Source organism: Plectropomus leopardus, chromosome 19 (assembly GCF_026936395.1).
Source record: "Plectropomus leopardus strain MGB_pleo_1.0 chromosome 19, ASM2693639v1, whole genome shotgun sequence".
NCBI classification, from domain to species: domain Eukaryota; kingdom Metazoa; phylum Chordata; class Actinopteri; order Perciformes; family Serranidae; genus Plectropomus; species Plectropomus leopardus.
The window spans coordinates 13,704,697-13,722,476 of record NC_142194.1 but is presented as its reverse complement, the minus strand read 5'-3'; the positions used below and the strand labels follow the sequence as shown (position 1 = coordinate 13,722,476).

Sequence of the window (17,780 nt, the reverse complement as noted above, 5' to 3'; positions counted from 1 at the left end):
AAATTAAGTGTTTTTTTAATGACAAGAAGTATGATGTTTTCGGGTTGTCAATACATCCACTGTACTCAACAGATAAGAATTTGAGAGTCCAAGGTCATTTTGACCTATTGTTCGTCCGATTCTCATGAACACGATGTCTTGGTAACGCCTTGTGGGAATTTCCTCAAATTTGGCACAAACATCCACCTGGACTCAGTGATGAACTGATTAGATTTTGGTGGTCAAAGGTCATTAAGAGTTAAATGATGAAGTGATGACATTTTATATACAAAAAGTCAAAGCTCAATTTCAATGTGACATCATAAGTTCAGCAAATACACTTTTCTGCTCATTATTTTATGTCATTGAACAGAGGCGGAGACATTTGGTTGGACACTGTATTAGTGACAATAATCTTTGGTGTCCACCTTTAAACTTTTGATTGTAGAGATCTTCCGTGCTGTCAGGTTGAAGATGTGTGAAGCATTCACACTTTCAAATGTTGTAGCTTCTTTGCAGCAACATCGATAGCTGAAGTATTGTCTACTGTCATGGCTACATGTGCGTCTGGACAGAAATGGATATAAACTGTAACTTGACTGGATAGCAGAGACACACACATGTGAGGCAGTAATTACAGCTTTTACATAAAATAGTCCCTAAATTATAACTATCCTTCCCAGACCTTATTTGACCTTCAGTGAACCTAATAATTATTATGCTATATTTAACCTGTCCAGTTCACGGAGGACTATGACTACAAGGTATTATTTCTATTTTTTTAAGCAATAATGCCAAAAAAAATCACTAGCTGCTTTTTAGTTAGCTACTTGTCTCTGTTTTTGTATCATTATATGCAGAACTTATTTCAGTTTTGAACTGTTGGTTAGAAAAAACAAGACATTTGAAAATGTTGTTTTTATAGCCTAAGCAATTATTGATCAATTGTTTCAAATTGAGCATCATCAAAAGATCCAGTGCAGCTATTACACCTTAACTTGAGATTTAGTCAGCTTCAGGAATTAAAAAGTCTTTATTAAAATAGTGTCCTGGGGAAAGCCCAATAAAGCCTCAGAAGTGAAGACTGTTGCTAAGTCAGTTTGTGCTGAGAATTTTGAAAGGAAACAAATGGCGTCATGCTGGTATGTTTTTGTTCATGTCACTGGTTTTAAATGATTGTTCTGGAAGAGATAATGTCAGGCTAGTGTTGAGGAAAACTGAGGAGAAAGGGGGAGTGATATAGGGAGATAGGACAAGGAGAAGAAGTTTCACATGATGCAATCCTAAGGGGATGTGTTGATTTTAGCAGAGGCAGAAGCAGAAAAGGAGGATGACAGAAGAGACTGAGAGAGTGAGAGGAGTCATCCAAACCGCTTTCTCAACTTGCAAGACTTCAGACAGCCAAAGGACAAAGTGAAGACAGAAGGGCAGGATTAGAGGAGAGTGGACGAGAGTGTAGACAGAAAAGTGGAGATGGCAGGGTCAGTGGAAAGAATGTCAGCAGTGTGGAGGGAGCAGAGACAGACAGAGACACTGATCTGTGATGATATGAGAAGACATTAAAAAGGAGATGACTAAACATTAGCCACAACCATGGCCATTGTAGTGACCTTCAGTGGATGAGGCAATCCAATTTACCGCAGACGGTTTAAAAGAGGTGGACGTAGCTTATGTTCTGAAAAGTAAAGCCAATGTCGAGGTGCCTTAACCCTTTGAAACTTTGAAGAGGTGGACAAACGACTTTATGAGAAATGGTCCAAAAATTTGCTAAAAATGAGTAAAAAAGAGGAAAATTACCAGTAAATGAAGGGGATTGGGAAGATGTATGTTTCCAAGGTATGTCATCAATAAGCAGGAGTTTCTGAGCAATGTCCAGAACATAACGTCCGGCTGTCTAATCACAGAAAATGCAGTTGTTTCAGATATTTCTCTATTCCCTGTTGTTTTGGTCTCTGTGTCTTACTGTGGTATTTCTGGTGAATTTACGATCATGTTTTTCAGTACCTCGTGGCCTAAAATGTTTAAATTTAACACAAAATCTGTAAAGTCAAAGGTATTAACAAGTTGTTGCAACAAATTATAAGGCATAGTGACATTAAGAACCACATAAAAATACTTTTATGTATTTCACAGATTGGATGGGCCAGCAGGAAATACTGAAAAAGAGATGCCCGAAAGAGCATGAAACCTTTCAAAGAAGAGATATATTTATGAACCAGATCCTGGCTCACCCAAAGATGACCACGATGGTAAGTGAATCATAATACTACTGCACATCTTCGATTTAAAGTGATTATTACTTTTAATGTATTTTGGGTGATACTATTATAAACAGTGTCTCTTATTGCTGGGATTATTGTTATCATTGGTACTGTTATGTATTGAATATATTATGAAAATACATAAAATGTCACTTATAGTCAGTTAACCCATTAAAAGGGGAAAAGGTTGGGAATGACTGGCTTTTAATATGTTCAGAACGTAACTTCTGTGTACATATTTTGACCAGAAGGTGGCACCATGTCAACATATCTCTGTCAAAACCGCTGATGTCCTCTGCAGTAGCAGACTTTATCAGTTCTTACAAGCATTCACACAGAGAGTTTGGTTGCATTGGAATAATGAGAAAACCATGTGACACCAACAGGCTTCCTTCGGCGTAAACAATAGCGCTGATGTGAATTCATGAAACAACTCTCGGGGAACATGACAGTTCAGGCTCAAGGCTGTGACAGAGATGACATGTGTGTGCGTGCCCCATGTCATCATGTGAGCCGCTGCTGAAGTCAGCCAAGTAATTTGTTGATTCAGCCGTCTTACTTGTAAAGGATTCAGTCTATTTTAGGCCCATTTTGCCTGATTTAACCTTGTTTCTGCATTTAACCCCTGTTTTATCTCTTCCCTTCGATACCCCCGCTCTTCCTCTCTAGTTTGACTTCTGTCAGATCAGATAAAGACATTCCACATGTCATGTTTGCATCCAATCTCACATTGTTCTCTCTCCACATCTGATTTCTTGGCTCTGATTTACTGTGTCAGGCCGTCCCTCGGGTGATTCCGTGTCATTGTTATGTCTACCGTCATATTTTCTGTTGTCAGTCCGAGGCTCCTGATGATAACGTCACCAGAGAAAAGCTGACTGTACGAAACACTTTTCTTCCACGTGTAATGCCTTCTTGTCTTCTAATTTGATTTAGCACGGTGTTATCCAACTCGCTTTGCTAAGGGGCCACTTTTACAAAATGACAGGAGGCCAGGGGCAAGTCACAGCTGCCCCATACATGTTTATAGGATTTTAGCACAGTTCTAGGATTTTAGTATATTTTAGTACATTTCTAGGATTTAGGACATTTCTCTGATTTTGGGACGATTCTAGGACTTAAGGGTGTTTCTAACATTTTAGGACATTTCTCGAATTTCTAGAATTTGAAGACATTTCAAGATTTAAGGATGTTTCTAGAAGTTTAGTATGTTTCCAGCATTTAAGGATGTTTCCAGGATTTAAGGACATTTCTAGGATTTTTGGACGTTTTCCAGATTTCTGGATGTTTCTAGGATTTTAAGACGTTTAAGGATTTAAGGACATTTCCAGCCTTTTAGGATTTAGGATTTAAGCTTACTTTCTAGGATTTTTGGATGTTTCTCAGATTTTTGGGACGTTTCTCGGATTTTTGGATATTTCTCTGATTTTTTTTTTTTCTTTAATTTTTATTGTGAATTTGAAAATGGTTGGGGTGTTGGGGGGGGGGCACCCGATCAGGGGCCAGATTTTGCCCACAGACTAAGTTGAGCAAAACTGATTTAGCACTTCACTCTTTGAAAAACCTATTTGTTGGCTCTGGACTTTTGCAACTCTCAGCTGAATTGATCTAAACGGAATTGATCCTTCAGTTTAGGTCATGTGGAGGCTGACATTGTTGGAGAAACAGTACATGCTGTGTCTATTATGATTAAATAGGCAAAAGATAACTTGCTGTCCAACCCCATTTCCAATGACCTCCAGAGGTAAGTGAATGGATAGAAAACTCAGTTAACATCAATTTGGAGAGATTGATGACAAATTGTATTTTAAGATCTTGAACTCGTCAATGACAGTCTGTTGTACCTCCCGTCAATATCCACATACCAGCTGATACAGCCCTTCCTCTCACCAATAACAGAAGACACTCTGTTAAAATGTTTTAAATTGACAGAGCTATCCGATGATTGCTTTTATTGATACCCTCATTGATTTTTGTCCATTCAATTACTCCCTCTGAGGTGAAAGATAACTCCATTAAGGGACTTGAGACTTGTAAGAGGTCGCTCTGAATTAGGATGTGGACTTCCTTTGCCAAAAAGCTATCAGGCTGATTAGGCTCGTAACTGTTTCCACTGCTTTGTTTTTGATTCTTCTGCTGATAGTTTGAGAATACAATGCCGGCCAAAAGTCAAGCTAATAGCTTAGAGCAGCAGCCCTCCCTGACAGAAACAGTCAGTTAGCAACAAATGGAGATGGAAAGGAGAAGGAAGTGAGGGCTGCCTGAGCTGACGTTTGTCCTTGTCCTTGAGATGAACAGTGGTGATAAAGCTAAGATTCCTTTGCTTGTAGGTCATTAGACGCAGAGAGAACAATGTTTGGTTTGTATTTGTACATCCTTGAGGAGGTTAATCCTTTGAAACCTGGATCGTCATTGGTTTTTTTGTTTGTTTGGTTTTTTTTATGCTGTGTTCAGACCCTTTGAAACCTGCACAAATTGATATGATTTCTTTCTAAAACAGTCAATGACCAACTTGACAGGATATGTCCCACAAATTGCAAGAAATTAGTAAAATGTGACAATAACACAGTGGCAATGTGATGTCATTCAACTGTGTTGTAGTTGGTATATAGCCTAATGTAAGCTTTGTAGTTTGGGCAATTACATTTATATTTTAAAAAATCACAAAAGCAGTGTTTATGTTGCTAAACAAAACATGTAAGCTTTTTTTTTGCCAATAACCAAAATCTAGTGGGAAAGTCCACACACAGAAAGGAAAAGGTATATTCATCTATTGCAGAGCCGTGTACACAGCTCTGCTCTACTGACAATGGGAAAGGACTCTGTAGCCTATTTTCAGCGGGTTTACCTGTGTTAAAAAACTGGCATGCACACGCTAATTTGGGTGGAGAAGGAGTATATGTGTCCAAAAGCAGTGGTACTTATAATTCCCACAAAGTGTCAAGATAGCATTTTTCATTACAATCTAAGTACCTGTTAACTGCCTTTATCTTTCAAACTTCACACCCCAGGTTTTTTCATGGGCTGTTATATAATCAGAGTTACTTTCTAGGACTTTATAAAGCTCCAACCAGAACTGCAGATGACATTACACAGCTGTTTTTACAGGCTGAGTTGTGCTCTCCATGGCGAGTAAACTGACCTTTATGTATAAAATTCATGGAGTGCCCCTTAAAAGCAGCTTGAGGAATTGATAGCAGAAAGCATAAAAGCTCCTGATTTGAATCCAAAGCCTGATGGAAGAAGATGAAACAAACTCTATGTGTCTGTTCATTCTCAGACTCCGTCTAAAGACAACAAAGTGGTAAATATACAGAATGTGTTGTCTGAAATCTCTGATCTGTGCCCCTTTTATAAAGCCCTGAAACATGGCCAAGTCTTTGTGCAGCCTGCAGGAGCTGGAGGAAACCAGAAACTTTGCAATGGGTCTCTGTACAAAAAGGGGAATGTTATCAACATTTCAACAACACACTTCTCACATGCTCTGCATGTGAGAAAACAAAGTCATAATTTTGTCACTAGATTATCGTCCACATATTTTTGATGACAGATAGACAAAGCTGACGGAAACATGTCATAACCCTGGAAAATATGTGGCTACTGAATAATAGACTGTGGCGCTGCAGTCTTTTTACATAGTAGAAGAACTAGTATTTCCCACACAATGGTGACTTCTTTGGTATTCAACTGCAGATGTAAAGACAAGTGATGCATTGGAAACATGCCCGTATGCCATTGACTGGCGCTTGTAATATACATGTGTTTAAGCACAGTGGCAGAAGAAGTATTCAGATCCCTTTCTGAGGTAAAAGTACTAATACTACTCTATAAAAGTACTCTGTTACAAGTAAAAGTTCCAAATAGAAAATGGTACTCAAGTAAATGTAAAAAAACAAACAAAAACAAAATCAGAGACATTTACTAAAAGTATTAAAAGTAAAATTACCCAATGCAAAAAAATCCTAAAAAAATCTAAATAGATAAAATACCCCCAACCTTAAAATTATAGATTACAAAAGATTAAAGATTAAAATAAAAATAGAAGCAGACTGAAATGTTTATCAAAATAGTTGGCATTTCATATTCTGTGAATAGACTGATTGACTATTTAACTAACTGTTGTAGCTGTACTTGTATTAAATTTTTGGCAGTTGCATTTATAACAAAACAACATATTTTATAAACTCCTATATATCCTATACTCCTATATTTTTATGCTATAATCTCAGTTTGTAATTAAAGTAGAGAAGTATGCCTCATGATGCATATCTCTCTCTCTCTCTCTCTCTCTCTCTCTCTCTCTCACACACACACACACACACACACACACACACACACACACTCAAACTCCTCCTTGCTTGACACCAGCCAGTTTGTCTTCCTCTGCACATACCATCAAGCCCTCTCCTGGTGTACCAGTCTGCGGGATGAAAAAGTCAATTTAACACTCTAATCATTCAAGACTTAACTTCTTTCAAACTTTGAGCAATTTTTTCTTGGTGCACTTCTGCATTGTACTTTTTCATTCAATTCGGCGATTGATATTTTTTCCCCAGCACAGAAGTACGATATCTCTCCGGCTGATTTGTGAACGTTGATGCGGCTTTCTGGCGGAGGGAGCGGCGACAAACGTGCATGAAGAGGTGAGGATGCTGCGATGAATTTACGAGAGGTAGGCAGATACATGTCACATGTCAAAGTATGCTTGAGGGATAATTACTAAACTATTATAGGGGAATTTAACGTGAGGTAATAGGAATACAAAGAAATGTGTCTTTGTAGCTATTTACCAAGTTAAATAAATTGACTAATGTTAAAAGATCGTCCTAAGTTAGCTAACATTAGTTATGTTGCCATGGTTATAAATGTTTGCTCGGAGGGTTCGGTAACCTTACCCACATTAAGTTTAAGAGTTGTGTTTTACAAGCTTTTTAAGTAACTGTAACGTAACAAATGTTTCTGATAATTAAATTAAAGGATGAATAAACATTATATAACATGTGTCATCGTTGAAACGAAAAAACAAACCCTCTCAGCTTTTTTGTTTGGTTAGTTCATTGTTGCCAAATGATACTGAAGGTGGCCAAAGCAACTAACTTACGTTATTTTTAAGTAACATGTATCTGTCTTTTTTTTTTTATCAACTCAGTTGTTTTGGTTAGACTGTAAAGTGTTTTCTAAAAAAGTAAATTTTTAGTAAAAGTAAAAAACCACAATTTCCTGAAACTCAACTCAAATAAATTAGGCTAACTGTAATGTTAGCTTGTTTTCAAAGATAATATATTAGCTAAGGTTGAGCCAGATAATGCATAGGTACTACTTTAATAATTGAAATCTATTTTTAAAATTTCTTTGCATTCATTTTCTGTCCAATCGATTAGTTGACTACTCATTGTAGGCCCATGTCCAAGCAGCTGGCTAAAGCTAAATTATTGGGGGTTTTGTTTGTTTGGTTTGTATTTTTAAACCAGCTACAGCATGAAATAATATGGTTTTGTGTGCTTTTCTTTTGAGGTATTTGATTGTAAAAAGCTGTGTAACCTTTTTTATGTACAGTATATTTTTCGTAATTAAAAAAGACATGAATAATGATCAGATGAAGATATAAGCTTAAACCTTTCAAAACAAGTATTTTAGTTTCATGTTTTACCTCATAACGCTTTGAAATTGCCTCTAGTTTGACATCTTAAATGCATTTAATTGTAAAAGAAAAATTGAACATGACAGTAGAAGTTAACAATTACTATGTCAATTAACAATTCCCCTGTTCTATAGAAAACTGTGACGATTTTAAGGTTTATGTTGTTATCTTGGTTCTTTTTGCAGGCACATGGGGTTTGAAATATTTCTGAATTCTGGCCAGGAAACCGAGGAGGATAGGAAGGATAAAACAAAAAGAGGTAATAAGATCAATATGCAAATATAAATGTATTTTCATATCATAAGACCCTGTTCTGTAAGGACATTAAGATTATGTAGTTATTAGTTAAAAACTTTTAAATGCATGACCTGACACTTGTTATAAGTGCAAAATAACAACTGAGACGCCCTTGTACAAGGCACTAATGCTCCAGTAACACTTGTTACTTTCCAGCTGTTTTTAGCGGGATGATTGATGTTTTGTTCTAGCAAGCATACTTGCATTGGCTTCCTCTTCATGACAAATTAGCTCTCTGCACTAGAGGCTTGTGTCTAGATTATGTTGTAGGCTACACAAGCATACATCTTCTGTGTGGAGTTTGATGTCTTTGAGTAGATGGCTCCCGTAGTGACATCAACGTACCCTGTAGGCTCCATGTCTGGGTACACAGTGATGGGAGATGAGTTTGGGTGATAACACTGCAGTCCTTGACTTTTCTCGAGAGAGGACAGAACGTTTGCCGTAACATAAGTAACGTAGTAATGAAGGCGCCACAATGACAATAATTTGAACTGCTTGTTATGGTTACCACTATCAGGTCTGTTAGTTATTGACACCTGATTACCATCTGCAACAACACGAATGGAATTTTTTCACCTTGTGATTCTGTGTGTGTTTTGCATCATGGCAAATTGTTATCCTGGAGACACTTATTGTGGCAGGAACTCACACAGAAGTGATTTTGAATATTTTGTCAGGTATTTGTCTGTCTTCAGATTTTGTCACTACGAAAGCATCACAACTGTGAAAGATGCAGTTATGACATTTTAAGGCCCTTACAGAAACAATGGTTGGCCATCATAATCGTCCAGTGTTGGGCCACAGTGTCCCACGCCGGCTTTTTCTCTGCTGATTCAGCTTGTTGAATCGGTGTTTGCGACAGCAGAGGCAGTCGGTGATTGACATCACTCTGATTGGCAGTTCAGCTTAGTACACGAGAAGAGACACAGAGGGGAGGAAAGTTAACAATGACCTAAAATTAAGAGGGAGTTAGTTTGAATCAAATGTGTCGAATAAGGTAAAATTGGGGTTTTTTAGCCACTGAGTTTTCTGATGGTTTGTGTTATTATTCACTGGCACACAGTAAATGTTAATTTACCGACTGGCTAACTAGTGTCAAGACAGTCTTCAAGTGTCTGTTTTTGAACGGCCATTACAGACAAACCGCCTCTTGCTGGTGTGATGAGATATCACTCTCAACTCTGGTGTGTCTGGACCCTTACTGATCTGTAGTTGAGATGACAATGAAGACAAAGTTTGCCAAGGGTGTGGTCCGAGCAAAGGCTCGGGAAGTAGGGGAGTGAAGTGAGTGTAGGGTTGAGATTACAATGAAGTCTGAGTTTGAAGATGATTGTAGTTGGAGCGATGGCACTGAAAGTAAGTGGGTGGAAAATAGGGACTATTAGCCCCCACACTTTACATCCCTGGCCCACATTAGTTCTGAGTCTGGGATTGCTGTATCACATCTGGAATAATCCTGCAGCAAAAAGATATCTAGTGTAACTTTTGTTCCTTGACTTTATCTGTACTTAATGTAAATGCGCAACCGCAAGTGTCTTAGCAAACTTATACCTAATCATGCTCTTATTTATGTTTTGTTCAGTCAATGACCACTCAAAGGACAACACACTGACACAGTGTATTACACACATCCAAGTGCTCTTTCCTGACAGTTCTCTTTGTAGTATGTCTCTAATCAAGAAAAAAAAAAAATACATATGCCTTTAAAAACAGGAAGTACTTTGTCAGCAAACTAAAAACCTTTTACAGTCACCCCTCAAGTTAAGAGGTGGTGAGTGTTTCATACTCTAGAGATAGATTTTGAGTAGAACATCACTTTAAACTGCTTTGAAGGAAACCACAAACCCTCACGTTCACAGCTTGAAGCCTTCTTAGATAGGCATGTGCAAGGCTGACTGCTCTTTAAAGTTACACTCCTCAAATAGTTCTTTTACTGGCGCTGTAGGAAACTGGAGGCTGCAGGTCTGGGGCTGGGAGACATCTGGGGAAAATGCAATGCATCACTTTCGGGCATTCGATGTGGCACTGCTAATAACTTGGGCCGTGGTATTGTTGCTACTTTTTGAGACTAGGCAGGGTTTTTTTTTTGCAAAGAACAAATGGACTTCATTTGTAGTTTTAAATAAAGACATATCTGTGGAGTTCATTTTCTGGTTCACTTACCACTGCATTCACTGACTTTACATAGACAGTTGTCAGAGAAGTGTTAACAGCAGGCACTAGTTTGATGCATGCATGTTTAACAATAGAGGATGGTGTGTTTATCACAAAAATCTGGCACCAGAAGCTGAAAGGTAATAATTTACACACGTGCTCATCTTACTGTTCCATTTGTTTGTGTCTGTGTTTAGAGGATTAGACATTACATAGGATTGTTTAGACCTAAAATGCCCGATTTAATGGCTTGCAATTAAATTTGCTTTCCTCTCTATTGTTGTGCAGCAGCATGATTCACTCTGCTGATAAGCTGATGCAAAACTGGGCTAATATGAGGGATTGTTCCCAGTTTCTCGCCATCCACGAGACTTATGTTTGGGTGGTGATAGTTGTGCTACGGGGCCTCCAAATAGTACATTACACAACGTGGCCAGATGTGCAGTTTTAGAGGGCATGTGGCCCTTAATGAGACAGTCAGGACTTTTTTTCTGTACGGAATGAGACATGGGGGAAGCATGTTAACAGCAGCTGGACCTGGTTTCCTTAAAGTCTCTTTGTCTAATTTTTTTCAAAACTAAAATGTCACACTGACTCAATCTGACAATGTGTCAGTATGCCTATTATAAATGAAGTGTCAGTGAGGGAAATGTTCAGTGGCATGACATCAATAGAAGTGCAGGAGCACTGTATATGCAGTTAAGTTTAATCTGTGGTTGCTAGAGTTTGTATACTGTAAAATTAAGTTACATATTTTGTAAAATATAGAAAATAAATGTTTTCTTATTTCAAGTTATAAGTAAAAAGGAACAAATTTAAAAGTCTTGCCAGGGTTCAAAATTAATGTTTTTTGGGTCAGAAATCGACATGCCATTCCTGCCCAACAGTCCAGATCTACAGTCTATTCAGTTTACAGTGATATGAAACAGAGGTAAATGGTAAATCCTCACATCTAAAAAGCTGTAACCAGCAAATGTTTTTATTATTTCCAAGAAAACAGTCAATTATTAATATGTTAGTGTTTAATATTCTACCCTTTGATTGATCATTGTAGTCATAAAACCAATAAAAGCAAATCCCATGTTTTGTTGTCATATGGTTAAACCCTTAAACATTGATTTTTTAAAAATGTTTTATTTTTTGCCAAACAGTATGATAAAATAATTGACTTCATACAGTGACAGCCCGAGAACAACCATAAGGCTTCTCCTTTATCACCGCACTTGTTTGCCTTCGCCTCTGTCCCCTGTTGGTAGATGGATGTCCAGTGCATGTTATTACAAGCAGCCAAGCAGGAGCCACAGTTGGAATATAGTATACTATCCTGGGAAACCCCCTGAACTTACTCACACACACACATACACACACACACACACACACACACAAAAGCATGCAGACATTGTCAGTCCGACAAAAGTCTGGACCTTTTAAATTTCCTCTACGAGTGACTCTTGGAGATTGTCACAGTCTGCTCTGCCTCTCTCCTGCTGCTGTGGGATTTTTTTCACTTACTCCACCCTGACTTCTCTCTCCATCCGGCCACTCCCCCTCATCAGCCTCCTCACCTCCACCTGGTGCTCCCAGCTGCTCCTCATCTCCAATCAAGCCAATATTTAAGCAGCATTCACTCTCGGACTGTTTTCCTGGTTACGACTCGACTCGCCTCTGACCCGGCGAAGAGTTTTTCCTGTGCACTTCCTGGTTGTCGTCTGCCTGTGGCTGTGCAGTGTTCTACTGCTTCAGCTCCGTCGAGAGAGCTCGCCATTCTTCCAGCTGTCTTCAGAACCTCCTGCCGAGTGAAACATCTCCTTCGTGTGAGTGCCATTGGTGTTTATTGTTCTGACTGTGCATCGATTCCCAGCCTGTCCTCGTTGATCCAGCTTCCTGCTCCTACTGGATTCGTCTGCTCTGCTGCCTGCCTGCCTGATGCCAACTCTGCTTCCTCCTTGTCCACAAGCCCTGCCTGCCCCTCTTTGGAGTCCCTGCTTTTCCCACAAGCTCCCTGATGTAAGTGTTTCTGCACCTTACCTGATACATTCACCTACCAGTCCACTCCATGTTTACAATTTCCCCACCTGAACTCTGAACTATCACCTGTGAACGTGAGCTCACCCCAGTCTTTCTACAAACTCTGCTCGACTCATGAACTCTGCTCCACCCCAGAACTGATAACTGTCCCTACTTACCTGCAATCTGATTATACCCACGTTTGTTCCACTCAACCTGCCAAAAGATTAAATAAAGGTCATTACCAACTACTTACCTGCTCTGTTGTGCTACAATAGGGTCCTACCACACCTCATTAGAGAGCATACATTTTGGGCAGATGGATGGCTGCAAGGGGGTGGCATGATAGCATTGTGGTTAGCACTGTTGCCTCACAGCAAGAGGGTCCCTTCGATCCCGGGTTGGAACAGGGTTCGGTCTGTGGGCGGGGGCCCTTCTGTGCAGAGTTTGCATGTTCTCCCTGTGCCTGTGTGGGTCTCCGGCTTCCTCCCACAGTCCAAAGACATGCAGGTCAGGTTGATTGGTGACTCTAAATTGCCCTTAGTTGTGTGGGCATGAAAGGTTGTCTGTCTATATGTGGGCTGTGATATTCTGGCGACCTGTCCAGGGTGTGCCCCGCCTTCTGCCCGATGACAGCTGGGATTGGCTCCAGCGACTCTTGCGAGGACAAACCCTTATGGAAAATGAATGAATGAATGAAAGGATGTCTGCAGATAAAGCAGTTTTCAGACAGTATGAGGTGGTCTAGTTTAGTAAAGGACTGAAAGGATTTTACCATCTAAACTCGAGAGAGAGGAAAGTATACCACAAGCATGTTTATGTCTGTAAAAAGGCAGTCGCTAATCAGTGGCTAAACAAGACTACAGAGCGTCATCATGCCGGACATGACTTTCCAGTCTCACTGTTGTGGTGATGAAGTCATGCAGCTGTAGACTGTTTATAGCTTAACATTAGCTTTTTACTTCTAGTGATTGCATTTACCTTCAAAAATAATAAAAGCGGTGTTGATTTGTGAAGATTATCTTGCTGAACAAAACATGTAGATCTTATAAACTTATTTGCCACAGAGCTTAAAGTCCTATGGAAAAATCTCACAGCCTTTGTGACGAGGGAACCAAGGCTACATTAACTTAAACAACAACTAACAAAAAAAAAAAACATCCCTGCAGCACTTTATTAAGGTTGTGTTGTTCCATTAATTATAAACATGCTGGTCTTTATCTGCATTATATGTGGAAGAAAAATGTAAATGAGAGGAAGAACACATTTAAAAACTAAAACAGTTCATTATTCACACACCCCTTGTTGTACCTTCTATCACAGACAGGTAATGTTAAGAAGTAGCTAATGTAAATATGTCTGATAATAATGTTGCATATAAATGTGCTATTGCCATTAAGGATAAGCAGTGAATGGCCTTACTCAAGATTTTATTCATTGAATTCATGTTGCATTCATTAGGGATAAACGGTGGCTACATTTGAAGTTCATTCACATTCCACAGCTGGAAGAAACCTGATTGTAAAGGTTTATAGTTTACATTTACTGAAGCTATAAATCATCAAAAACTATTTAGAAAGCTCTGAAGTACCAACACATTTACCGTAATGTTTTAGCCCCCTCATAAACATTACCATTACTCATTATGTGGAATACTTCATCATAAATTATCATATTAAATCCGTATTTTTATTGCATAGTTGTTGCAGTCAGTACTTGATTTTGATGATACTTTAATATTTAATTTTTCTGATTCCTCCTCAGGTTTTAAGTATTTCAGTTGTCATTTTCCAGCTTTTATTTCTTAAAGCAGATAAGAAGGTTTTTGTCTATGAAACATCTGTGTGGTCAGACATACTGCAGTAACAACCTAATGTAAAATGGCTATCAGGGACGTTCAGTTAACAATAGCAATTATGGTTAGACATTCCTCTGTTGTCATTACTCTTCCCTTTGTGTACTAATGCCAACGGTTTGTTTAGACATGAGCTTTGGGGCATAGCTATTAAAAGAATCAAGGATAAACGTGTTGTTATTGTGGAGAAATGCACTATTTGATAACCATGTACAAAAGACAAAGTGCTTGGAGCTAAAATATTTTCTGAATACAGCAGAAGAGTCTGTGGTGTCTTTATTTGTAGAATTAAAGCTTTTCTATTTATTCTGTGGGGAAAGAGAGACAAATGCGAGACACACAGTAAAAGACAAGTTAATAAATTCTCTCTTGTTTTTCTCTCCACATATTTAACATGGTTAAAGGAACAGTTCACCCCAAAATCAAAAATGCACTTTTTTTTTATTTTTATTTTTTTTTACATACATTCATTTTTTTCCTACCTGTAGTGCTGTTTACCAGTCTTGATTGTTTTTGTGTGAATTGCCAAGTGTTTGAGATATCGGACGTAAAGATGTCTGCTTTCTCTTAAATATAAATATTTTAAATAGGTTTAAAGAATTACTAGTACTAATGTGGATACTTTTGTTAGAGTGTTGTCTGCATGGTTCAGAGTTTATTTATTTCTTTTCTCTCCACAGGGGAGTAACAGGAGGTGTATGCTGCCTCTCACCGTAGCTGCCCTGCCATTACCATGAGTTGGAGTTTCCTGACTCGTCTCCTGGAAGAAATCCACAACCATTCTACATTCGTGGGCAAAATCTGGCTCACCTTCCTCATTGTTTTCCGCATCGTGCTGACGGCCGTAGGAGGGGAGTCCATCTACTACGATGAGCAGAGCAAATTTGTGTGCAACTCGGGCCAGCCGGGCTGTGAAAATGTCTGTTATGACGCCTTCGCTCCGCTCTCTCACGTCCGCTTCTGGGTTTTCCAAATCATCCTGGTGGCCACGCCTTCGCTCATGTACCTGGGCTATGCTGTCAACAAAATTGCTCGTGCGGAGGAGCAGGCAGACAGCGGAGGAGTGACTAGGTTTTCACGGAGGAAACCCAAGAAACCCTACCTGGGGGGCAGAAAGCAGCATAGGGGTATTGAAGAGGCGGAAGACGACCAAGAGGAAGACCCGATGATCTATGAAATGGCTGAGGTGGAGAGTGATGGCGGTGCAGCAGGGAAAGGGCACAGTGGTGATGGGCAAGCAAAGGTCAAGGTTCGTCATGATGGACGCCAACGTATCAAAGAGGATGGACTGATGCGTATTTATGTCCTTCAGCTCTTGACCCGCTCTGTGCTAGAGGTAGCGTTCTTGTGTGGCCAGTACGCTCTGTATGGATTTGCGGTGCCGGCCACCTACGTGTGCTCAGACCTGCCCTGCCCTCACAGCGTGGACTGCTTTGTGTCACGGCCCACTGAGAAAACCATCTTCCTCCTCATCATGTACACAGTCTCCCTGCTCTGTCTGGCTCTCAATATATGGGAGATGCTTCACCTGGGCATAGGCACCATCTGTGAGATCGTACGCTCCCGCCGGGTGCAGCTCCCCGACGAGGAGCTGTACGGGCTCACAAGGGCACAAGGAGCTCTTAATGAGGGGGGAATGAGCGGAGAGGATTACAGCAGCTACCCTTATTCTTGGAACGCACCATCAGCTCCACCTGGGTACAACATCGCCATCAAGCCACTTCTGGTATCTACAGGACACCAGGAGCAGCCACTGCCAATCACCGATCTCACTAACGCTAAGATGGCATGCCGGCAGAACCACGTGAACATTGCCCAGGAGGAGCGTCAGCAGTACACCAGTAATGATGATAACCAGTGCAGAGCGGGGATGGGAGATGCCCCCAGAGGTGTTCACAAGGACATCCGTCAGCCTCAGAACAAGCTGGAGGCAGACAACCCAGCCTACAGCCAGACACACAGCCATAGTAACAACCACAGCAAGCCTCACCGCGAACGTAAACACCGGCAGGCCTCCAAACACACCTCGAGCAAGGCAGAAGCAGACAGAGGCAGCAGCAGCAGTAGCAGCAGCAAATATGGGGTCATTAAAGGTTCGGAGTGGATCTGAAATGCAGACTGTGACTTGTGTTTTTGTTCTTTTCAAACAATGCAAAGCCTTTTCCGACTGACACAGTATTTACACGTGTGTGTGTGTGTGTGTGTGTCCATATACTGTTTATAAACAAAAGACACAGCAAGCAGTTTACATTCTTTTCAATTGCTTTCACACCATAAAGTTACAATGGGGTAATAATATCAAAACGGCTTTGTATATTTTGTTAATTGGCTTTTGCAGCTGTTGTCAGTGTTTTTGATTCCCAGTGAATATGCAGAAGCCTCCATGCTGTGACCTAAGGTGCCTTACTTCAGTCAAAGTACCGCTTTCTTTTGACTCTGCATCATTGTAACTGTCTCAAAATGTCCTCATCACTATGGACTGAAAACAGAAGCTAAGTCCTGCTGTCTACATGACTGGTTTCATTACCAACCAGGAGTTAAGCTTTGAACATTACTGCTGTTTCTGAATATGCAAAATTACATCATCATTTTCACCATACCAGATTTTATGTGCATTGTGTTTTTTCCCTGCCATGCAGATAAATGAGTGTGTTTTCAGTTGGTAATTTTACAGTATCTCTGAGTATTCTGGAGAGAGAGGGCGAGAAAAGAAGTTCATTAATGTTTTGACAGATTTAGAAATATATCTGTCAGTAGAAGTTTTTGGCAAAGTATAAGACTTAACCCTGATTTTCAAACTGTTGTCAGTGTCTTATTGTAAAGCTGTTACATTTTTTATACATTTTTGTTTGAAGTTAATGTTATCAAGGTCACCATTACTCCATTAGTTTGTGTAATTAACAGGACAAAACATAAGTGCATCTGGCCTGTTGTTATTTTTTTTTCCTAGTCTTGGTATAAAGAGTTCCTTGTCATTAATACATACTTTTATTTTTGAGATTTTCAAATTGAAATGTCATTGTAAGGCTTGTCCTTTGCACTGTGCCAGTGTTTCTTTTGTGAAAAATATTTTCATGAACAAAAAGTGCATGTTTTGAATAAAGAATTGGTATTTGTCTTGTTGTCTTTGTCATAAATGTAACAGTTTTGATACCATGACAGGATGAAACATAGTATGTATAAGTATAAATCATCAAATGAGTGGGTTGTATTTTCAGCTACTAATAAATATATGTTTATATGTTTACTCTATGAAGGCAAGTATTAAGATTTAAGTTGCCAATTAAGTTTCTGAATTGAGATCACAGTTATTTGCAGACACATTGCCACCTGCTGGCCAGAAAATAATAGAATATAAACATTTTTCCCTCCTCAGTGTGGTTTCACCTGACAAAGCCTGATTTTCATCACCAAGGTTGATTATCAAGGTCAGTTTTAGTATTTTTAGTCAGTGTCACAAGTTTGTAGCTAACTAAACAACAACTTTGTACATATTGTTTATTCAAACAGTTTAACCTTTTTTAGCCTTTTTTTCCCAAGTCAAAATTTCATTTTATAAACCCTTCTTATAATTTTCAATTTC

At 39.4% G+C, this 17,780-nt stretch overlaps 1 protein-coding gene across 8 annotated transcripts in view; it reads left to right on the top strand.

The window, feature by feature from the left end:
• LOC121959312 (gap junction gamma-1 protein-like) overlaps positions 1-17,313 on the top strand; it is a 28,805-nt gene extending 11,492 nt beyond the window's left edge. The window contains exons 2-6 of one of the 8 annotated variants that reach the window (XM_088070419.1): positions 2,113-2,228; positions 6,797-6,912; positions 8,067-8,140; positions 11,892-12,342; positions 14,878-17,313. In XM_088070419.1, the coding sequence (XP_087926545.1) occupies positions 14,931-16,307 (1,377 nt within the window). In that variant the 5' untranslated portion in view covers positions 2,113-2,228; positions 6,797-6,912; positions 8,067-8,140; positions 11,892-12,342; positions 14,878-14,930 and the 3' untranslated portion in view covers positions 16,308-17,313. Of the gene's footprint in view, positions 1-2,112; positions 2,229-3,765; positions 3,985-6,586; positions 6,913-8,066; positions 8,141-11,891; positions 12,343-14,877 lie in introns of those variants that run through there. The other 7 variants (XM_042508561.2, XM_088070420.1, XM_042508564.2 and 4 more) reach the window with 7 other exon arrangements.
• The last annotated feature ends 467 nt before the right edge of the window (positions 17,314-17,780 follow it).